This window comes from Athene noctua, chromosome 1, assembly GCF_965140245.1.
Source record: "Athene noctua chromosome 1, bAthNoc1.hap1.1, whole genome shotgun sequence".
Lineage (NCBI taxonomy): Eukaryota > Metazoa > Chordata > Aves > Strigiformes > Strigidae > Athene > Athene noctua.
This window is the reverse complement of record NC_134037.1, coordinates 208005831-208030171: the sequence shown is the minus strand read 5'-3', so window position 1 is coordinate 208030171 and position 24341 is coordinate 208005831. Positions and strand designations below refer to the sequence as shown.

Sequence of the window (24341 nt, the reverse complement as noted above, 5' to 3'; positions counted from 1 at the left end):
TCTTCATCCCCATGCTCCCATGTTGCTCTTATGCAGTATTGAAGTATGAATAGATCTATTCCTCTGTCACAGTGTGGAGTTTGGGAACTCACAGGGAATTCAGTTCCCAGAGAACAGATTTTTCCCAACCTTGGAAATCCTAGGTGCCCTGTTACTGCAAGGTCCTGGTAGCAAAATGTGTTTGGGTCCAAGAGCAGCTGGAGTGCGGGAAGCAAAACTGCCATTCACGTCCACAGGAGGTGGGAGCCACCACCAATTTGCACAGGCGAAGCTGGGAGTGTGGAGCAGTCAAGGGTCCTTGGGCACAGAGCTTGGCCAGAGCTGCAGGGTCTCCATTTCAGGGGCTCAGATGACGTTTCTGAGGATTGGGGAGGCCACTGGGGCTCTGCTAACCCTGCATGACTCTGTCTGCCACAGAGGGAGTGCTGGTGGTTGCTGCAATGCCCAGCACTGAGCAGGAGCTGCACAGTAGGACCCCAGACCTTTACTGATACAAAACAACAGGCATTTCTAACAAACCGTTTTTGTGCAGTTGCGGGTAAGAACAGCTTCAGACCCATCCTGCTCTTTGTGGAATGGCAAAAGGACTGGACACAGAATTTTTATATATGTATTCTCCAGTCTTAGTCCTTTCCCCCAGAAGAGGTGGTGGGTCCACATCTTTGTATATCCATATGCTGTCCCATTGCTCCTCCCATTAGCCAACACCTAACAGCTCAGCAAAGCAAAGCTAACGGTCAGGTCAGTGTCTGACTTGATCCTGCCTTATCCAGACTGGGGAAGAGAAAACAGATCTCATTTCTTCTTTTCTTTCTGAAGCTCAAAATGACTGGAGGGAACTGATCATTCCAGTGACCCTTTTCAGACCATTGGCTAAGGCTCCACCAAAGATGTTATAACCAGTGTCTGTACCCATTATCGGCCTGTCAACAGTACAAAGAGTAGTTTGTGATCCTTGCAATTTTAACACAGATTTGTTAATATAAGTGTTTATTTGCTATTCACTTGCTGATACCTCGTCAGCATGCAGCAAGCTTCTGAGTGATCACACATCTCCACCATGTGACCCCATAGTTTCAGCAGGAAGCAGATACCCTGCAAAAACTTCTGCCGAGAGTATACAGACTGGGGACTCTGGTAACTGCCTGCTCCATTTTAGTTTATCCTGCTTAAATGAAAATTTTGGAAGAGGTGTCATTAAGCTGAATTGGATGAAACCCCTCAGAGACAGGAATGTACAGATCCCACCTGAAAAGTTGTCCATACTCTTCTCATGCCCCCTTTCACACATGTTTCAAGTTTCAGACAATGAGCCTCCCACCTAAGTGGGTGAACTAGTAGCTCTCTCTTTTTTGATAGCTGAAATTACCATTCTTCCAAGGCTGGTGTCGTTAGGTCCAACTGTTTCTTTTCCTTGCATTATCCATCTGCCACATTTCAGCTTGTTCAGGGAGATAAGGCATGTGAATTAGCCCTTGAAAGTGCCATTTCTTATAAGTGAAATAGTAATTGACAATTGTTTTCCCGTGACTGGATATAGGATCTGATTATGAACTCAGAGCTGTATAAATCTTAACAGTGTAGATGCTAATCAAGTGCTGTTACTGTAAAACTGACGTAGTTGAGATCATATTCTGACTTGTCAGGTCATTTTCTGCTCTGGATTTTCCAGGTGAACAGATACCAACAGAATTTTTTTTTTTTAATTCTTTGTTTTCATTGAGCTTCAGTGTATTCATCCGAAAGTCATTCAACACTTCACAAGAGACCATGAGCTGGTTATTAACTTAACCAGCAGTTAAATTCACAAATCAGGAGCCATATGTAGAGTACTTGTAAGTGATCAGAACCGAAGGAACAGACAACATTTAATGAGTTGTTCATTGTGCCAAGTTTGCCCTAGGAAAATGATGAGATGACTTCACTGTACCGACATCTCTTTTTTAACGTTTTATTACATCAATATGCCAAACATTTTTTTTCCAGAAGAGGGCGCAAAATTTATCTCCAGCAATACAAAAGAACTATGTTACTGCCAGCCTGTGTTTATGAACCAAAATCTTTTCACACTGTTTCTGTCTCCATTTGTAAATATGGGATTCGACATTAAACATAGTAAAAATCCCATCCCATAACATTTATGATACAGACGACTACATATAAATCTGTCTGCCTTGGTTCCTTTTATAGTCCATAAAACAAAACTGGGACTTCAGGGACACAGTTCATCTCCTTTCACCCCGTATTTGATCAGCTGAGTAGCTCTCCAGACTCCTTTGACTATATTTTCTGGAGTTCCAATGACTATCCCAGATGTGGACATCTGCATTTTGAACATATAAGTTAGAGAGAATCCCACCTCCAGCATTTGCTAGGTAATGCTCTACAGTGACAGTGTGGGACAGGGTTGCTCACACTGTGCTTATTGCCAAACACCAGTTGACATATTACATCATATTCCTTTCAAATTTAAGTGAACTTATGGAAAGTTCTGACTACTTTGTTTGTGGGGCTGTTACCAACGTTGCAATAGGACCAGGATGAAGGGCCCTTTGCAGAGGTGCTAAAGAAGTCATGATGAAAATGGCTGGCAAGGAAAGGAAGAGGAGCATCACTGTGGTTAGACCACACTGTTACTTATGCCAGCTGTTGCACAGCTCAATACGTCCATTTTTTCACGTCATCAATCCCTGTTACCATTTCACCTGGCCTTTGTCAGTGCTCTTTAAACTTCACAGACCAGTGGATCTTGAAGAGGGGTTGAAAGCTTGAAGAAAGCCCTTCCTGCTAAGCCTTCCTCATATAACTGTTCACATGAAAATGAACAAGTGTTGATAGTTATTCAAAATAATGACTCATTTCAGAGATGTACATGCTGTGTAGATTGTATCACCTCCACTAGATATGATACAATCTTCAAACACAGCCCTTCTGTGATTTATGCGTGCACAAAGAGTTGCTTTCAGCTCAAAGATGTAACCCTGCCCCTTAAGCATATATACAGTAGTCATCACACAAAACCACTTCTGTTAAGGTGTCTCTGCATACTCGTGTGCAAAGCAAGCACCACATTTCTAGCTGTGGTCCAGACAAATGGGGAGGTTACACAGTGTGTCCTCCTGTTGTCTCAGCCTACAAAGGTGGAGAAAATTATTCATTTCTCTGGGACTCCCCAGGCACAAATGCATTTTAACCTCAGCCTTGCTCCCAGTAAATAGGGATAGGTAATAATTATGTAATAGTATTGTCTTAGTTTAAGAAGCAACAAAAGTAAGTCTAAGAGAAATTAATGAGCATGCTAATACATACGGCAAGGTCAACCCTTACTATCACAATTTAGAGATCCTTACCGAAATGGGCATTGGAAAAGGGTTTGGGAGCTGGAGAAAGAGCATTCACAGCTGCTTCACATCTACATTAAAATACTCTGATATTAACATAATAACAAAGTAAATCCCTCACTGACTTGCCTCTTATGGTGTTGTTCCTTTTCTGTTTCCAAAATAATAATAAAATCCACCAGGATCAGGCTCGTAATGAAGAAAGAACCACTGGCAATTGGTTTTGGATGTGAACTATTTAATGAGTTGGTCATAAGCAGACCTCATTCAAAGAAGACTGTAAGTCGCTGGACGCACTGTGCAGAAATAATTGTGGAAACCAACAGCTGGCTGTTCTGAAGGAAGACACTAGGCAGAGCAGGACTACAGCAAATTTACATGAGCTGGCAACTTCATCCTTTTAATAGAAAATCTGGCAAGCTCTGCTGATGAGTAGAAATTACTCCAGAATTATGCACGTGAGAGTGATTATACAGGGCACCATCAAAGCTCCGGTACTCCCAAGCTTACAAATATAATTGGACAGTAAAGTTAAAGTCACTGAAGGTGATGGGACTCTAAAGTGAAAAATACCACTCTGTAATGCTACAGACCACCCCCACAGAAATGTTGGACACTATCCTTATTACCCATCTCAGTATCAGGAAGGGCTTGAGATAGCTTATCTAGCCAGGCTTGACTGCTGCTGTAAAAGAAAAAAGTGAACCCGACATCCCGTGCTGGAAACCATCAGGGAAAGAACCTCAGAAACACTTCTTCATTCAAGGCTACTGCAGCCCTATTGAAAACAAATGGAGATTACCCAAGTACCTTACTTCCCCATTACAAAAATCTCAGCTGTTGCACAAACAAACTAAGCCAGAATGTCATACTTCATCGTAACCCGTTGTTTGAGTGGAGCCGATGAAAGACAGCGACCTGCGATTCACAAATGGCTCATTTGGGAAACCTTCTCTAATGGATTAAACACACTAGAGCAAGTTCTTACCAGCAAGAACACAAATAGTGTAGAAGGGGGGGGAAAAAAATTATGAAAAGGAAAATCCTAATGAAATTGATGTCCTGATGGGCATTTTTAGGCCAGGGTTTTTTAAGGCAAAACTATAAAGGAAGTATCTCTCTGTTTTGCAAGTAAATCTGGATAGTTCCTGATAAGTCTAATGAATTGCTGTAATTATTACATGCCCATCCCACTTCTAGTAATGAAAAATTCTAGGGATAGTAGTATGTAGGAATATATAATGCAGAAGAGATTCCGTGCATAAAGAGAAGCTCTGTGATCAGACATGATTTGGGGTCCCTAGTTGTAGATTTACGTAAGAAGAGGGAAAATAACATTTTTATCTGCAAAGAGGGGTTGGGCTACTCTAGTCTCCTCTACTTAGCCCAAATTTTTCTTTCTCTCTTGCTATTTTATAAATCAGGTTCATCAATTTGTAGTGGTAATGCTTACTTATTGAGCTGCATAGGCATTTCATTTTGTTATGAAAAGATGAAAAAGTGGTTGGTGGGGTTGTTGGCTAATAATTCTTCTCCTATATCGAGGAAATAGCAGTTTTGATAAGAGCCTGATCTCTTTCCTATTCTTAGACATAATATAAGGCAGGGATATAAAAAAGTCTTTGTATCATATTCTTTAGAGAGAGAGATATACATGTGTGTGTGTGTTGTGCTTGTTTACTTTGTCCTAAGATTTTCTTTGCGAAAAATCAGTGATTGGAATTTTAGTCCATTTCCCAATCTGCAGAGCAAATTCTGTTCTCAGGGATGTGTATCCTAGTCTAATGGCTTGATTTTATTTACTCATGTATATTAATATATTCAGTGATGCATGTGCCACATAAAGGACTAGAGATAATTTCTCGGCATGAGGAGTATGTGGCACGAATCGTTCCCCTAAGCACAGCTACAGCCTTTGATGTCCTCAAGGGAGGGCTTCCTCTGCTGAGTTCAAAGTTCAGAAGTTCAGAGGCACTTCTCATTAGAAATTAACCACGACACTTCAAAAACGAGAAGGCAATGACCTATTCCACGCCTGGAAAACTTGGCAGGGGCCCTTCTCACAAGCCAACAGACACCGGCATGCCAAGAAGTGTCTCATAGGAGAGGGGTTGAGTTCAGGGGCAGCACAAACAGAAGAGTAACCTCTTAGAGTCCTGCCTTGGAAAACATGTCCCCTTGGCTTCTCCAAGCGTAGTTTGGAGAGCAAGGTCTGCAACGTGATCTGTAACAGGCTTTATTTACCGGTGTTAGTATTGCACAGACCACGTGGCAAATATCTAGCTGAATATCCAGACGGGCACCATACCAGCCCACCCTTGGGGCATCATACCGGCCTCAGAGAGTTCAAGCAAATCTTTAACTTTCCTGTCTTTCTGGTGTGGGGTAGAAACCCCTAAGCTGACAGATGGAGGTAGCAGGTTAATCACTGAAATGCAGCTGGGCAAAGAGCCTGTCAGCCGCTAGGCATGCATCCGAGGATGTTGCTGGTCCCTGCCAAACAGCAAGGAACACACCAGCACCTGTGAGGTTTGCCAGGCAGCCGGGCAGTTTCTGCTTGCATGAGATGCTTGTCCATGGGAGCCACTGCTGGAGACGTGAAAAGGGTGGAGGGATGAGGGGTCAAAACCCAAGGACACCTGTAAGCTGAGCTACTCATGCCGCAGCTCATTGGGATGAGAGTAGGCAGTCAATGTGTACAGTCGGGTGGGAGGCCTGGAGAGCCCAGGACAGTATTGGGCTGGTGAAGTGGATGAGCAGAGCCTGCTCGGTCAGTGTTCCAGGAGTGAGGCTTGCTAGAAAAACATGAGAAAATAACTTCTGCCGAACACGGGGGAGGATTACACTTTCCCTTTAAGTGTTGCTTATTCAGTCCTCAAAAAACATAATTTCTTTCATTTCTTTGTTCACACGATGTAGATCTGGGGCATAACACCTGCCTGAGGCTGGCGACCTTTGGCCAGTGTCCCCCCAGAAGCAGTGGCTTGAAACAGAAACACTGTGGGGCTCTGGGGGGAGAGACCGCAGGCAGGCACGAGGGACTTGCGTCTTGGGTCACGCTTAAGCAAACCTCAGCCTGCAGAGGTGTCTGGCACTGAGGCTTGTGCTGCCAGAGCTGGAAAACTGTTGTGGCAGAGGTGCATAAAACCTCCTGCAATGTACAGGCAGTTGGGAGTAAGCTCCAGGACATTACACTGGCTCAATGAGGATCCCAGCTTGAGGTTAACTCCTGTTTGGGATGGGAGGAAAACTGAAACTGCTTCAGGCACATGATCCCAAAACCAATATTTTCACAGCTCAGGGCATGTGACGTGTCACCGAAACGTGCCCGGTGAGGACAATGGCTGGCACAGGTCCGCAGCTCCACAAGGCTCTAGTGCGCTCCGTCACTGACCAGCCTGAGCAGAAGCTGCTATAAGCTGATGCCTAGGCCAAGGGCAGTCCCTCTAGGTTTCCTTTACAGGCAAGAAAATTCCTCCCATAAATCTGCACATCTTCTAAAGATGCCCTGTAAGTAATGGGACTGTGTAAACTGGCGGGGGTGTGTGTGTGTGTGTGTAATTTATGACTGGGAAATTAATTTCGTGAATGATTATGTTTTGCATTTCATGCTAAAATAACGCATTTTGCATTAACAATATATCCAGCAATAACACAAACACTTCCTGCAGCTGAATTTTAACATTTGTATCAGGTTCTTTAATGGATGCAGCAAACCTGTGGCTTTTGCATGCCAGGTTATGTCCTAACTCTCTCTTACCAAATCAGGTTTTTCCCGTATGTACATAGAAAAGTTAACACTTCCCAGAATGCCACATGAAAAATGCTCTAGGCCATCTTTCCAAATAAACGCTTAATCCCCACCATCACCGAAAGCCATTTTTGTCAATAGTGCACTATCCCAGAGAAATACAGAGTAGTCAGTGTAAGTATGGGTGTCTCTAACTTCATTGTTTGGCATATACTGGCATTTTTATTTTGTTGGCATTTGTCAAGCAATCTACAATCAAAAGCCACCACCTTGTCACACAGAGACTTCTGAAATTTATGAATTTGCTGTTGGAAGGTTTTCTGATTCCTGCCTACATGTAGCACATGAGATAACTACACCAGACACTGGGAAAGAAAAAGAAACCATTTTCCCAGAGTTGGCACAAAGTAAAGAGATTGCTTCATTATCCCATTTTCTCCCACTTTGCAGCTTTGCTTGCTGGAAAAAAAAAAAAAAAAAAAAGTGCAGCGCCTTAAATATAAAGCCACATAAAAGCCTTATCACCAAAATCAGAAACATTGACCATGTGCATGAGGCATCATTCAGTGCTGCAGCTTTCCTTGCAAACTGGACATAAGTCAAAACTGTTCAAGAATTTCTCATTTTCTAAAAGTTGAAATGCATTTCTGACATGAAAAAAGACTTTACATAGTTTTAACGCTAAACTCTCAAAAGTGATTCTGCCCTTCTTCACCTGACTTGCAGCTAAAATGAATTAAAAAAGCTAGAATGAACATCTAAATGAGCCACTGAAATAAAAAAGCTGAGAAAAGACACTTCAACAAAGAGGAAAACAGAAAAACACAGTGCACACCTGAATCTCTATCAGTGGAAAAAGTTTAATTTCTTTACAAGGGCAATGGCAAGGTAGAACTACTGCAATGTAATGAAAGAAAAATATTTTCAGTATGGGAACATGAAAGCATTAACATAACAGGCAGAGCACATTGTGTCCTGTCCTTGGTAAATGTCTTGTTGGCTACTGTGGACTGTGATCCAGCAAAAATAAGCGGTCCAAATGAATTTTCTCCTAGGTAACACTCTGCCTCATTTACTACATGCAGTAGACACTGGCAGAGTATTTTCTTGAGAGTCAACATTGGGGCATGACCACATGCTGCACACAAATTGCACACAAAATGCGCTTAAGCACTGCTTGGTACACTAAAAAACTTCTGAGTACCTTTGATCCATTTGATTTGTGACAAGGCAGTGCTTTCAGAAGACAGGAAGATGGGGGGAACCTGATCATGTCCCCCAGCGCACACACGCTCTCATCAGCCTCTGTTTTTCAGGTGGTTTTTTCTCCTCAGATCTCATTACTTCAGTTTTATTTGTGATACCTTAAGTTGAGCAAGTTCAAATTTGATTTTAAACATCCTCTTTATCCAAGAGTTTCTGCACCTGCTGTCAGCCCCCCTTTTCACTGGAGGATTTTACCCACTTCTGTCAAATCAGTCTGGCTATCACTTCTATTTCAAATACACACACCACTTCAGAAAACAAATCAAACCAGTAGGATCAAGGGAAGCAGTACTGTTGATGGATCAAATGCATGTTCATTTCAAACTGTTTATCAATGCTGTTGAGTCTGTATTGATCAAAAAAAGAGTCACAGATTATTTCCTTATTCCCTTTGTTTCTGAGTTGCTTGAGCATGTTGATCTAAGTCAGCTTTTAACTCTGCTTTGTCACCGTGACCTTTTTTGATCCCAGCCCATTTGCTCTCAAATTAAATCACGTTACAGAAGCTGCTTCGCTCCAGGTTGTGGTTTTCGTGCTCTTAGTTAAATGAAATCTTTCTATGCCACCGACTGGGACAACTGGTGCCTCATAAACAGCGGGGTCAGAGATGGTAAACCACAATACCCTCTTCATGGCACAACACTTCTCTGAGTAAATAAGAGGCCACCGTGGGAATTGAGAAGAGGAACCGGGGGAGGGCATGGGGAAAAGCTTCCTTGCAGATGGAGATAATGGCGGGAAGGTATAAGGCAGATGCTCACCTTCATCTGTCTCCCGTTCCTCCCAGCTGGTAACTAGGACAAATCTGTGCTGAGGGCTAGGCTAAGTACCTAAACAGGGCTAAGTACAAAGACCACGGTGTAAATTATCACTCCTCGCCCATGCTCACCTGCAGTTTATTTCTGCCTCCTCCAGGGCGTTTGCCATGACTGCCAGTCACCTCACACGGTGTCATCTCCTCAAGTGCTGTCTCCAGTTGCTACTACTTCCTGTGAGCTGAACCACATGCTTATTGGCTTTGCTTCTCGCATCCACTCGAGAAATGAGTCCCTCTTTTCCAGAAACTTATCTCTTCTCCTCATCCCTGCTCCACTGTCTCATGAAGGGTATTACACTGGCAGAGCTAAAGGCCTCTGTGCCATGCTCTCCACTTTGGGGTTTCTTCAGCATATCCAAAGGCAACCTCAAACAAAAAAGGATGACCATTCGAAAAATTTCCCCATGTGTAAACAGCTAGAAAAGTAGTTCAATGTACTGCTGTAACGAACTAAAACACACATATCTGTGAAAAGAGGATTTCAGTATGTGGTCCAAACAACAGGGTAGCAGGGACCACATGCAATCATGTTGTGAGCATAACACGTAATAAGTAATCATTAGTGCACTGCTGCACTACTTAGAGTTATAATAAGACAAATGTATCCTGGTGCTACTTTATTTGCTTCAGTGAGGTAACAAACTCATAGGGTAGTAGAATAATTCAGGTTAGAAGGGACCTCCAGAGGTCATCTATTCCAAACCATGTCTAATCAGATGGGCTTGTTTAGGACGTGTCCAGTTAAGTCTTGAATACCTCCAAGGAGGGAGATCCCACAGCCTCTCTGCACAGCCTCCTCCACTGCCTGACCATCCTCACAGCAGACAATTTTTTCCTAATACCTAATGGAAATTTCCCATATTCCAACTCCTGTCCCTTGTCCTGTTGCCATGCTCATCCCAGAGGGTCGGCTCCACCTTTTCCGAGTCCTCTGACCGGGAGCTATGCTGGTGCCTGTAAAAATGACAGACTCCCTGTGGCCAGATCTACCAAGTGCTCAGGAAATGGCAGGGACCAGCTGTGGCACACAAGGGCAGAGGATGTGCTTGGTGCGAAAGCATTCCTGCTCCGGGAACACCAAGGTCTCAACTCTGGCTTGCAGCTTAGCCACCAGTCAGGACTCAACAACTTCATCTTTATGGCTCACTCCAAGGATCACTTCTGAACACTGGCTGCTTTGGAAAGACATTTGCTTATCTATCTGCCTCCCACCTCAATTAAATACTTTTAAATTCCATTAGATGCAGTATTCTTTTACTTTGCAAACACTTTGTAAATCACATTACATAGGGCTGCATATTCTAAAAATCAGTCCAAAAGTTTCCCTCCTTTACACTGTGACTTACCTGGGTTTAGAGAAACTTAATTTGATGTGGAGGCAACTTCTGAATGCCAAGAGCTGCACCTGTGCTGTTGGCCAGGTGGAATGCACCTCCAGTAAAGTAGGAGATGCACTTCTTCACATTTCCTGCTTAGTTTGTTAAACAGGTTATATCTATTTTTAAAAGCATTGTATTACAAACTTTCAGGGAACAACACAGGCTTTTTTCAACAAATTAAGCCAAGCTGAAAAGAAAAAAGAAGAAATAATGCATTAATCTTGGTGTCAAGAAACAAAGTCTGTCATGTCCAAATGCACTGCACGGAATGGGACAGGGGAAAGTTTATTGGCTCGTGGAATGCAATTTTTCACTCCTTTAAAATGCTCTGGGTTGTCACTTCCTATTAATTTTTCACTTTTTGTTACGTAATATATGAACCGCATAGCTTAAAGTCATTCTTGTCCTGGCAGTTTACAAAAGACATGCAGTAATTTCATTTAATTCCATTTATGATAGTTTAAGAAAAACAACAGTGACAACATCAGCAAGGACTGGTGTTTATTAACTGATGTTCCCCACTATGATGGATTTTTTTTTTTTTAGGCAACACAGAAACATTCCTTTGTCTACTCTCCTTTGGAGAAGAGGATCTAGCTGCTCAATTTTTAGGCGGCTCTTTTTGTTCTGCACAATGCAGAACACCACGCAAGCCTCCTCATTTTACAGTTGTGTTAATCTCCTCTAACGCATATGCCAATTTGAGGTTTATTCGCCAGATCTATCACTGACAGCAAACCTGACCTTGCCCAGGTGATGACACTCTCGTAATCCTGTCTATATTCCCCACATGTCTTCCTTAGCTTCTCAATATTCAAATTCTCAGGGAAACCCTAGCAAACAAGGAAGTTGTCTTTCAGCCTTAGAAAAACACAGTTGGGTTTTTTTATTCTTTTGCCCAAGTGCTCTAGGCACCCTGGAAATCATAACATGGCAGAGCTAGGAAAGAGTCTCAAGTTGCCCCACCTAAGGATGGTAAAATTACAAGAAAAATTACTCTGGGACAGTGGCATGACGACCCTGGCCTGCTTATCCTGGCTGCAGAACAAATGCTGTTGTCATCCGGTGTTTAAATTATGAGGCAATAATGATTGCTTGTGGTTTTGATCCTGCAATAATATCCTGTATTCCAGACTTGGGAGCAAAACCATTTCTGAAGGACTCTTCTGTACATAGTAATACAATAAACCTTTGTACATTCTAAAAATCCAACTACTGAATAATATTCCATCCTGATTGGTAAAATATATGTAATTTAAAAATCTTGGGAGTCTGGGAAGGTTCCTGCTGACTGGAAGCTAGGCAATGTTATTCCAATTCACAAGAAGGGCATGAGGGAAGACACAGGAAACTACCGACCTGTTGGTCTAACCTCAGTTCCTGGAAAAATTCTGAAGAAGACTGGGTACTACTGAAAGGCATTTAAAGAACAATGCAGTCATCAGGCACAGTCAACATGGTTCACAAAGGGAAAGTCCTGTTTAACTAATGTGATATCCTCCTATGATAAGGTCACTCACCTAGTGGATGAAGGGAAGGAGGTGGATGTAGCTTTTCTGGATTTTAGTAAGACTTTTGATACTGTCCCTCACAGAATCCTTCTGGACAAGTTGTCGACCTGTGGGATGAGCAGGTTCATGGTGCTGGCTGAAGGGCAGAGCTTAAAGGGTAGTAGTGAATGGGGCTGCATCTGGCTGGCGACTGGTCACCAGCAACGTTCTTCAAGGCTCACTTCTAGGGCCAGTTCTGATCAATATCTTGATCAACAATCTTGATGCAGGAGTTGAATGCATTATTAGCAATTTTGCTGATAATACCAAACTGGGAGGTGATGTTGACTCTCTTGATGGACAAGAGGCCTTGGAGAGAGATCTAGATAGATTGGAACATTGGGCAATCACCAGTGGGATGAAATCTAACAAGTCCAAATGCCAGATTCTGTACCTGTGACAGAGTAACACTGGGCACAAGTATAAATTGGCAGAGAAGTGGCTGGAGAACAGCCCTGCAGAAAGGGACCTGGGGGTGCTGGTCGACAGCAGGCTCAGTGTGAGTCAGCAGTGTGCCCTGGCAGCCAAGAGGGCAAACCACATCCTGGGGTGTGTCAAACAGCACAACCAGCCAGTCAAAAGAGGTGATTATCCCACTGTATTTAGTGTTGGTGCAGTCTCAAACGAAGCATGACTGGCAGGTCGAGGGAGGGGATTCTCCCCCTCTACTCTGCTCTCATGAGATCCCACCTGGAGTGCTGTGCCCAGCTCTGGGGGCCCCAACATAAGGACATGGAGCTGCTCAAGCAGGTCCAGAGGAGGGCCATGAAGACAATCAGGGCTCTGGAGCACCTCCCCTGTGAGGACAGACTGAGAGAGTTGGAGTTGTTCAGCCTGGTGAAGAGAAGGCTCCAGGGAGACCTTATAGCAGCTCCCTTAAAGACCCCCTTAAAAGGGTCCTACAGGAAAGATGGGGAGGGATTTATCAGGGTGTGTGGGGATTGGATGAGGGGTAATGGTTTTAAGCTGAAAGTGGGCAGATTTAGATCAGACAGAAGGAAGAAATTCTTCACTGTGAGGGTGGTGAGGGACTGGAATAGGTTGCCCATAGAAGCTGTGGCTGCCCCCTCCCTGGCAGTGTTCAAGGCCAGGTTGGATGGGGCTTGAGCAACCTGGGCTAGTGGAAGGTGTCCCTGCCTATGGCAGGGGAGTGGAACTAGATGATCTTTAAGGTCCCTTTCAGCACACTAAAAACTTCTGATGAGCCCTGGCCAAAATTTGGCTAGACACTAGTTCCTGGATTCAACAAGCTTTACACAACCAAAGCAGCCTTATCAACAAAAGGTGAGCTCCCCACGTCAAGAAAACACAATGTCCCAGACTTGGGCTTAAGTCTCCTACCTCAGACCAGATCAGATCCCAGCTGATAGCTGCTTGGATTGACCTAGCTTTCCACCACCAAGACAAATCCAGTCTGCAAGACATCAAAGTGCTATGATGGGGAAAAATATTTAAAAACCCTTTTTTTTTCTCTTTTCTACTGCCATGCCCTACAATAAATAGATCATAATGTTGTGTAGATGGGACTTGGATCTAGAGTCATGTCCCTGCCCTGTTCCTTGAGTCAGAAACGCTTCTCTGTGTCCCAAAGTGAGTCTGGCTACAGACCAATACCATAGCAGTGTGGCTCACCCACATCCAAACCCTTTCTCTTTCTTTTCTCCCTCTTTTCCCTACTGAAGAGAGGAGACGGCATCTTGGCATAGAGGTTGAATGGGAGCTGTAGTAAATTCCATGCCCAATGCTGCTGTGCAAATAAGCCTACTGCCTGCTTTCCCCTCTCCCTCTTCCCTGGCAGTGTCCCTGTGTGTCACCTGCAAGTCGGAGGGTACCAAGGAGGCAGAGAGTAGGCAGAGAGCTATCGCATCAGTAAAACGCAGCTGTGGACCCCATTTTATCGTGCTGGGGCATTAACAGATCAACAAACAGCCTGTTCCCATTGAGCTCTGACACACATCCAAGGGTACGCCTAACTCTAGCTGGGTTTTGTTTCCTTTTTTTTCAAAAAATGTCTATAAGGTGATTACATCCGGGTTTGTGTCCACACAGCAAAACCAAAGAGCTTTCATCATAAGAATAATGATGTAAATGTGGCTTCTTATCCTCCAGTGATTGCCTGTCTGGCAAAAAGGTTCAGAAAATGTAACAATAGTTTTGGAATAAATAGGAGGAAAGTAAAGACCAGCAGTGTACTTTCCACATCAATGGCAAATATACCACTGATGTGGAAAGTAAACACCTCCGAACAAGAGAAGAAGCCGCGGTGAATAACTTTACACCTGTGAGCTGCAGGCTCGAATGCCAGTGCATTAAGAGCGAGGGAGAAAATCCCAAGTTCAGCACCTCACATTGCAAAACCAGCTATTAAGAGCCGTGTCGTCTGTGGCCAGATCATAACAGGAGGCCAGCTGAAATTCAGAGGATTATAAAACCTTGCTACGTATTTGAAATGCTTACCTGCTTGTGTGAATACGAAGCGCTCCACACGGTGGGCAGGCCCGTATTCTACAAGCATTGCTCAAAACTACCCCCCCCCCCCCCGGCAACGCTAGTGGGGGGGAGGTGGGGGGGGGGGGCAGGGGGTTGCCTGCACATGCACAACGAGATGCAGACCTGAAAACTCGAGAAAACGCTACGGAAGCTCCTGCCAGGCTGCTGCCACCCCCCGGGCCCTCGCCAAGCCCTGCCCCGCGCACCTGCAGGGGAAGCAGACACTGAAGCCTCATCATAGGCCGCGTCGCTGTTTGTTTTCGAGTGTTTTTTATTGCCGCCCCGTGGAGCGCCGCGCACCCCAACTCCCGCCCCGCCGGGGGGACCCCGGGGGCAGCGCCCCCCGCTCCCGCCCTGCCGGGGGGACCCCGGCGAGGCGCGGCGGGGTCGGGCGGGGGGAGGGCGGCCCCGGGGGCTCCGGGAGCTCCCTCCGCTGATTGGGCTCCGCGGCCCGGGGCGGCCACCGCCGCCGCCACCGCCCCGCTCCGCTCCGCCCGCCGCCGCCGCCGGGACTCAGCTGCTGCCGGGCTGCCGCCGCCACCGCGGCTCCGCGCCGCCTGCCCGCCGCTGCCCGCCGCTGCCTGCCTGCTGCCGGGCCCATGGCGAGCACGTCGGCGGAGATCATCGCCTTCCTGCTGACCATCTCGGGCTGGGTGCTGGTCTCCTCCACGCTGCCCACCGACTACTGGAAGGTGTCCACCATCGACGGCACGGTCATCACCACCGCCACCTTCTGGGCCAACCTCTGGAAGACCTGCGTGACCGACTCCACCGGCGTCTCCAACTGCAAGGACTTCCCATCCATGCTGGCGCTGGACGGTCAGGCTCCCGCCGACCCCCATCCCAACTCCACACCCCTCCCCCTACGTGCTGCTCTGCGGGACCGGGGGGCTCCGGGGCTCCCCCGGGGCCGGCCCCGGAGCCGGCGGGGGCGAGCGCGGCGCCTCGGTGGGGCTGGCGGGCGGCGGGGGGTCGGGGCGCGGCGAGCGGGCCGGGGGGGCGGCGGGGACCCCGGCGGAGGCGGCTCCCACGAGGGCTCGTGGGCAAGTGCCCTCGGGTCCCCTAGCAGGTGGCTGGCAGCTCGCTTGCGCCCGTGGAAGTGGGGTTTTCCCCTAAAACCCGCCCCTTGAGGTTCTGTTTGGTGCCCGAGTGTCCGTTTCGGCCCCTCTCGCCGTCGCTACCTGCTTCTTTTTTCCCCCACGGAAGACTCCGTGCGTGTGGATTTGACACAAGAAGAATGCAGGCAAAATTTTCTGGCCGATTTATTTTCCGACTGTCGTGACATTCCTCTTTTTTATGGTTTTGCCAGCCGTGCAACGGTCGGTGGAGAAGAACAAGCCTTGGCGTCGTTTTGTTTTAATTAATGTTCCTTTGGGTTTTTTTGCTAAGCAGTTATTAACTCGGATGTAATTGCTTCATTGATAAATGACAGCGTAAAAGCTTGGGGCAGTAAGGGATGCAAAGGTATGCTAAAGCGATACAGAGCTCTGCTTGGGTTTAGGGCAGTGTTAATTTGAAGCAAAGCTGGGAGTTTTGCTATAGTGCCTGAAATCAAGGACTGACTTGGTGCTGCATTTCTTCCCTGGTTAAGGGGAAACATTTTTGCCCTTTAAGGAAGCCCTACTGGGAAACAGGGTCACTGCAGGAAATCTTCACAACTCATCTTTTAGTTGAATAATCAGCACTGATTCTGGCTGGTAGAAAAGGTGGAAGTGCAGATGGCATTGATTTTATAGCCTCAGGAATGACTATAAAGAAAGGTGGGAAAGGTTTTTAAAATTATGGCACCTTTTCCAAGTGTTTATAGTTATAAATGAATAAAATACACAGTGTCCCAGTGGCTTTGATACAAAACTTAAGGTCTACTGTTCAACAGTCTGGCCAGACACTCCCTTTGCACTGGAGCCTGAGAATGGATTCTGGTGTGAAAGGTTTGTTTAAAAGGAAAAGAAAGTCTATTAATCAAATCACTAACAGAGATTAATATTATCATAACAGGGATTAACATTATCACAAAGATAATTCATACCAGTATCAGAAAACCTTTAATCTCTGTATGTACAAAGGGCTAAAAGAAGTCAAGATAACTAAAAAGAGATAACGCGGGCAACCCTTAAGCATCACTTTTGCAGGATGCTTCCCTTGCGTGGAGAAGTACTGTTCCCCAGACCTTTTTCTAACCCAGCCCCACGGTGATAGAGGGGTTTGCCATTCCTGCAAAGGGGTGGGAGGCCTGCCTGGCATCAGTCAGCCTACGGCCAAGTGTGGCAGCTGAGAACGCAGGTTTCCAGGCTTGGCCAAGGAGCTGTGGTCTGTGTGCAGGCGGGCATGGAGTGATCGCCGGTGCGTAACCTTTTGGATCCCTGGAATCTATTGTTTAAGCTGTTCTTTTAGCTCTGGGTTAATCTGTTTTCAGAGTAAGAAAAGTGTAGCTGCAAAGTGTGCAGAATTGGGAACATTTAAAATTCCAAAAAGAAAAAGAAACTTGACAGCAGAGTCCTTGCCACCTCTTCCTCCAAACTCCTGTCCATTGAAACCTTGTGTGTTGGGTAACAGGTTCCACCTGCCCAAGGAATGAGTTTCTGAGGCACCTTCTGCACAGTGAAACACCCACCAGAGCACTAAACTCATTTTGGACAGAACTGAGTCCAAAATGCACATCTGGAAGGGCTTTATCCCACCCTCCTGGCCAGACTGCTTATCGTTAGTGGAAGGTTCTTGGCTTCAGTGTTTCTCAGTAACATCTCTAAACGCTGTGGGGCCAGACCTTGGTACCCAGGCACAATGGGAATGAAAGGCAGGCTGGAGAGAGGGTGATATAACCCCCACAGCACAGGCCATGTGAGCTGGGTGGGGCAGAGGGGCAGCCACCAGAGTCCAAGGTGCTTTCAGTAGCTGGCCTAGCCCAGCGTCCCCTCCTCGACGTTATGGGCTCTGCTGGGAACCCATTAGCACCTGACAGTGGGTGTGTATGTCCCCTTTTCGTCCCAACCCTTGCACAGTGCAGGAGCGTACTTCGGGGTTAGAGCATGTCACGCGTACCTCAGATGGATTTGTATGTCAGCATGAAGCCGAATCTGCCCTGGCCCTCAAGTAGCCTCTCTGTTCCCTCCTCTTCCTCTTTGCACAGACTGATGTGGCTAAGCTGAATCCCCTTCCCTGTGATTGGGAACATGGACCTTCCTCACTTCATCCTCAGGTGGGGGACTCAGAAGACACAAAAAAGGAGACATTTTTGCTGAGGTGTTTGTGAGCAGAAACAGTAACTCCGTAGAGATGCACATAGTGATAATGTGTTGCTCTCCTTGAAATGGTAGGGCAGGACTGGGAAATTACTAGAAATAATTTTGTTGTCTCAGGGGAAGGTGGCTCCACTCCTTCCTCACGCAGATGGAGAGGATTTGTCTTGCAGAGCAGTTCCTCTTCTATGGCAACGGTTTTTTGTCAAATCAGAAACCTCAGAGTTTTGCTGGACTTCTTGTCCAGAGACACCACTCAGGTCTGTCAGAGGATCAGAGGCAAAACCAGGGGGTAAGAACCATGCCAGTTGCTGGGGCTCTCCTGTGGGATGCAGGAGAAGTCCTTCCTTCTTCAGAAGCAGTGTCGTAGTTTGGGTCAGGATTGATCTGGAGATGGTTCCCCCTTACCCTTGTTTTGGTTTGCATCCTGGAGCGATCTTGGATTGCGCTCCCCACATTGCTGTAGGGTGGCCCGGCAGCGGGGCTGCCCCAAAGGCTTTCAGGCCATCGCTCCATCACATGAGCGGCCGCCAGAGAAAAGTGCACCTGGTGCCCTGCCACCTTTATGCATTCCTGTGCAAGAAATTGATTTGTCCAATCCTTGTTAAGGGCTCAGCGCCACATTCTGGATGCAAGCAAAAATATTCTTGCTCTCTGTGGGACTTAGGATCATTTTGGGTTTGCGTTTGTGTGCTACTTGGAAGCTTAGTGATGAAACCACCTCCCCAAAAGAGGACCTATCAGTTCCCATGTTTCCAGTGGTGGATCCGATGACCTTTTTCAAGAACTAAACAAAAATTACTTATGACCTTTAGGTAATAGAGGGGGTATATATAAGGATACTTTAGAGGGTAATAGAGCTTAGAAAAACATACAAAAGCAATGGCTGTGTACTTTTAAAAGGAATCTGTGCTGTATCTGTAAGACAACCTCTTATACTCCACATGATGGAGACTGCAAGATGCCAGTGGAGGCATTTATTGTGAAAGTGACAGTCTTCAGAACTTTTATATATTTTTTTCCTGACTGTTATATGATAGGAATATAGGCATTCCTCCTAACTCTTTATGAGCATCAGAGGCAAGCACAAGAGCAGTGAGGCAAGAAAGATGAAGATTTAACAAGATTAATTTGAATGCAAGACAAAACATATTTGTTTAGAAAAAAAAAAAAACCACCTACTTTGAAATAGGTTTCTCTTGGAATGCTGCAAAACATGACTTTATGAGTAATGCATGTTTGTCTGCTTGCCTGTTTAAAACATGGCCTTTTGTTGCTTGCGACCTTCATTTGGGTGGTTAATATGTACATGGCAAGCTTTCTACAGGACTTGGTGTAAAAACAGACAGGAATCTTTTGGAAAGTGGACATCTTTGGTCTTGAGTGGAGGAGTGTAAAGAAATAGGCAGCTCCTGCATTATAAGCCTTGGTAAGCAACGTAATAGTCTTACTTTCTAGGAAGCAAAGAAAAAGTCACAGCCAAACACTATACATAGTTTTAACCTAGGGTCCAAGCAATAGGATGCTGGATTTGGAGAAAAGGTTGATTTCACCCTTTCATTCTTCCTAGTCAGCCTAGTGGGACTAACAGAGTCTTCTGCTCTTCCACATCACTAGTGTAGATTGCGATTTTTTTTTCATACATTTTGTTTCAAAACTGTGTGCCAGTTGGATGATTGCTGTGGTGAACTGAAACAAGTCCCACTGTGGCTGGCCTGCACAATTTGGTGAAATATTTAGTGAGGAAGGTTATTCATTCAGCAGAACTGAGCAGTCCTCCAGCTCATGCTGTTTATAATTGAAAATGATTTCTGGGTGAGTGAGTTAATTATTTCTTACTGTCTCACTACCCTCTACCTATACTAAAACTGTGCATTGACCTTCAGGAACAGCTGAATTTCAGCCCAGTGGTTCCTAGCATATTCTGGTTATTTTGGTTGGGGTGAATATTTACTGTTTCTCCTAGGAGGTTCAGACCTAAATAAAGGTTTAGAGGACCTCTGGGTAAATATGTTCATGGTTCAGCACTTTAATGTGTCAATTAGCTACTAACAGTGTCAATAAATTGGACCTGTCAAAAATAATAGCTTCCTTGCCAGTCTTCATCCCCTGCTTTACCTGTGTGCTACAAGAAATGCATTATACGCTGCCAAAAGTAGTAAAAGCCAACTTTTCCATGCCTATAGCAAAAATTAACAAAGCAAGGCTGCTTTCTTCAGACTTGGGTCTTGCACACACGACTCTCTCTCTTATGTTCCAACCTGTGAGTCGTTTGACAGTTATAGTTATTTCATTGACTGTTGTATTTCTTTAGCAGACAGGCTACAGAAGCAGTTGCAAGTGAAAGAAAGTCTGTGTGCTTGCCAACAGATGTAGATAAATGCCAGTAGGTTGTGTTCGCAGACGTGCAGCATGGCACCCAAGTTGGGTAGGACTGATAAAATGGGGTGCTACATGCTACATATTGCCTCTTGTGTGCTGCTTATTGCACAAAGCTATGAATCAATGGTGGGGTTTTTTTAATGTTCAAACACAGAGCAGTCATCCTGGAGCCGATACACCTCCAGCAGTAGCTAAACCGGGTGGCAGTAAGGAGAGCAGAAGGCAGCCAAGCATCACTGGTAGCCGTCTGCAGTTCAAGGACCTGTTAGCCAGTCACAGATTTCTCTTTAATGACTGTATCCAATCTCTTTTTGAATCTCTGTAAACCTTTAGCATCCACAAATCCTGTGGAAAGGAGTTCCACAACTTCATTATATGAATAAGCACACTTTTTTTTTTTAAAATCTGCTGCCTTTTGTTTTCATTAAATGTCCTCTAGTCCCTGTTTTAATGTATTAATTTCCTATATATTAGAGACTTTTATGTGGGGTGGGTGTTTATTTGTTACTACATAAAGTTTGGTGTAATAGGCAACGAACATGTGTTTTAGCTCTCAATATTTCCACCCACTGGAGATCAAAGCAAAAAGAATGAATACCCTAATAGTGGAAATACCTTTTCATTTTAAATGAGATGTAACAACAGGTTATGAAGAGAAACATCTTGTGATAGTTATTGAGCTGTGTAAGATTTCAGTGTTCCACCCTGTAAACAGTGATAGAAGATTATCACAGTCTTTCAATTACACGATAACTCTCAGAAGGAAGAAGAGGCCAAGCAACCCATTGTCCTGCTGAAGGGCCCTGTCCCTGGGAGGTGCAGCTCAGAGCAGCCTCAGCCAGCGCAGCAAAATTGTGCACGGCTAAAACCAGGCACAAGCCATTTCTCCAGGCTAAAGTATGGCAGTGATGTGTTTTATCTTGAAGGGCCGCTGCTGCCCATGAAGCTGAGCACGTGTTTGACTTCCTTGCAGAGTGAGGGCCTGCTTGGCAGATCCAAATCAAATTAGTGCATGTCCAGGCAGGCCCAGGACCCCAGCTGCGACACACACACACAAGACTGACACGTAAGACTTGCTCTGTGTGCACAGAGTGGCTCTGCAACCTGTGACAGGAGCTGCGCAGACCACATGGAGTTGCTCTTCAAAACCTCAGGGGTACAGTTTCTTGCAGATACTGTACCCAGTGCCACGGGATTGTTTTTTGCAGCCCTGAATTCCATAGTATTTTTCTTATGAGCTGGGCTCAGGTGATGCTGCCCTGTGAAGGGCAGACATCACCTAGAAGATGACACTCCGTGGTAAGGTGACAGCACTCCAGCCAAGGTCTGATGCGGTTTGCAATAGCCAATGCCTAATGCTGCGCAGGAGGAGAGGAACTACAGCAGAACCCATTGTGGTTCCAGTTCTCACATTAGCCTTACTCTTTCTCACTGCAGGTTACATCCAAGCCTGCAGAGGACTGATGATCTCCGCCGTCTGCCTGGGCTTCTTCGGTGCCATTTTTGGACTGGTTGGGATGAAGTGTACAAAAGTTGGAGGTTCTGATCAGACTAAAGCAAAAATAGCTTGTTTAGCTGGACTGATTTTCATACTCTCTGGTAAATATACCTTATTTCTCTAAGTTTGCATATTTGAAGTCATACTAGAGCTGCTTTTCTGCAGAAATCCACGCACAGTACTCCATAACTTCATTGGCTTCAGGGTCAGGCCCAAAGCTCTTCTGCTGGCTCCACTGAATGGTTTGTCTTATGCTTTTCAGGGTTGTGCTCTATGACTAGTTGTTCCCTGTATGCAAACAGGATTACGTCTGAGTTCTTTGATCCTTCTTTTGTTGCACAAAAGTAAGTACTTTCCTATACCCATAAATCTTTCGAAGTAGACCTTAAGTTTCATACTGCACACCAGAGCCCATTTAAACAGAGAGCACATGCTTCTCTTGTTGGGCAGAGAAGGAAAGTGGGCTGCAGTTTTATTCAATTGTATTTTCCAACTAGAGTAACCATGTGCTGAAATTTAATGAGCGAACACCTTCCCGTACAGCGATTGCTCCGTAATCTTTGTGCCCAGGCTCATTGCAGCTCGGCAGGGTTCTGCCCCACTTGCTGCAGAGCAAATGGGGTTAATCAGAAGTGAAGCTTGCGTTTATGTCAGAGATGCAGCAAAAGGATTGCACAAGAGAGAGGTGCTCATTAGGTGCATCATTCAATGGGCAAGGAAAAAAATTATTTCCAAAGCTTCTGATAGAAGGTGGTTTCCATAAAGGTGTGGAGCACTGTGCAATCTTGACTGCTCTTGAAGAGAGGATTTTGCAGGCTCTGTGGACTTTTTGCTTATAGATTTTCAAATCCAGATGACTGAAATTTGAATCATAAACCTTATCGTAACCCACGATCTTACAAGTACTAACATAAATGCTTTAACTATACTTTTAATATCGCTTAAGGAAGCGAGTGTTTATAGAATTGCTGGATCCATAGCAGAAATAATGAGCATCCCTAAAGACTCCCTTTAAAGCTGTGCAAGTTCTCGGGACCTACAAAGGCAGAATTCACTAAACAGTGCATGGATTTTGGATTCATATTTTAACTACCAAGTCTGCAAACGTTGGCTATAAATTATAGCATCATAGACTTTCCTGTTTTGGCTTCTCACATAATGTAAAGTTATCTTTAAAGGCAAGGATCTCAGAGTTTTCTTGGTGATTCCAGGATGTGTCAAATATGGAGTATACATTTTCCTGAGACCGAAGTAAGGGCTCAGTAAGGAACTCTGAGCTTTTTTGTTTCTCCCTGATAGAAAGAAAATAGTCTGAAATGGCAATAACTGGGTCCACGTTTGTCGTAGGACTGACACTGCTTCTCCTGTCTTGAAAACAAGTTGATATTAGTTTCCTCCATAATTCTTCTATAGTTTCTGCTTGTTTGTTACAGTGAGGACAGGATCAAAAGGACTCTGAAAGAAACATGAGTGTGAGGCACTGTGAAGAAAATGGAGCCTCTCACAGCTATATAGCCAGAAGTTACTTATTCATCAGGCTTACTGTCCCTAGTGAAAAATAGCATGACTGTTGCCAGAAGTCCCTTTCCTACACTATATTCCCCTGCTCTTCTGCTGCAAAAGAGCAGGCAGACCTCACAGCAGAGTTTTACTGTAAGGGAATGAGAAATCCAGTTTAAATATCAGAATAAAGGTAGTAAAATATCCTCTGAAGAAAGTACCTTTTTCCTGAACAACCAGCATGGCTTAGCTGTGGGCACACCTAATCACGTCCCCAAAGATAAAGGCAGAGAGGAAAGCCAGGAGTTGTGATTTGAGTTGTGCACGGTAGATGTATCTCATGCAATGACCTTGTGTCAGATTAAGCTAATGGAGGCATTCGACTCTCTCAATCGATGTTAAACATGTTGGAATAATGTATTTCATTGCTATCTGTGAGCCCTTACTTTGATACGCATTGCAGAAGAATTTAATATGCTTTTTTGGTATATTGTGGAAATATGGCATTGGCTCTTCACTGAGAGAGGGTTTCAACCTTTCACCTTTTATTACACATTTTTCTCCTGAAGTTATTCTGGCAGTGTCCTAGCCTTGAGATACTGTTAGTGAAAAACAAATGACACAAGATGTTTGTCATCATCTCGGCCATTAGAATTTCTCTCCAGCCTTCTGCATTTGGAATAGTCTTCCTGACTATGTATGGGTGCAGGAGGAATCGGAGACCTGCCTAAAGCTCTTGTCCAAGAGACTCGTGATTTGGATTACGTACCTAACTGAGGAATGACGGGCACCATGGGGACACCCGAAAACCCACCCTACTTAGAAAGATATCTTAGGCTGGACTGTATGTCCCAATGCAATAGTTTTAATTTCCAGTTTAAAACAGCTCCAAAGGAATGGCTTGACCCTACATAATAACACTCGCAGAGTCTTGGGGACAGCATGGGATGCCTTGGTTCTTGCAGCCAAGATGGATTTTCTTCTTCTTCAGACACGTCTAATAGCAGAAAATCTGTGCTTCTGGTTTGCTGTCTTGCTATTGTTGCTCACACAGCTTCTCTTAGGGAACTATTTTGTCACTTTTAATTGAAAAAAAAATCCCTCTTAGACTCAATCCTTTTGGTCCCT

General features: G+C 45.1%; 1 protein-coding gene across 3 annotated transcripts in view; it reads left to right on the top strand.

Moving 5' to 3' along the window:
- Positions 1-24341, top strand: part of CLDN10 (claudin 10) — a 60161-nt gene that overhangs the window by 31011 nt on the left and 4809 nt on the right. The window contains exons 1-3 of one of the 3 annotated variants that reach the window (XM_074930892.1): positions 15194-15413; positions 21773-21814; positions 21976-22057. In XM_074930892.1, the coding sequence (XP_074786993.1) occupies positions 15194-15413; positions 21773-21814; positions 21976-22057 (344 nt within the window). Of the gene's footprint in view, positions 1-15193; positions 15414-21652; positions 21815-21975; positions 22058-24341 lie in introns of those variants that run through there. The other 2 variants (XM_074930884.1, XM_074930901.1) reach the window with 2 other exon arrangements.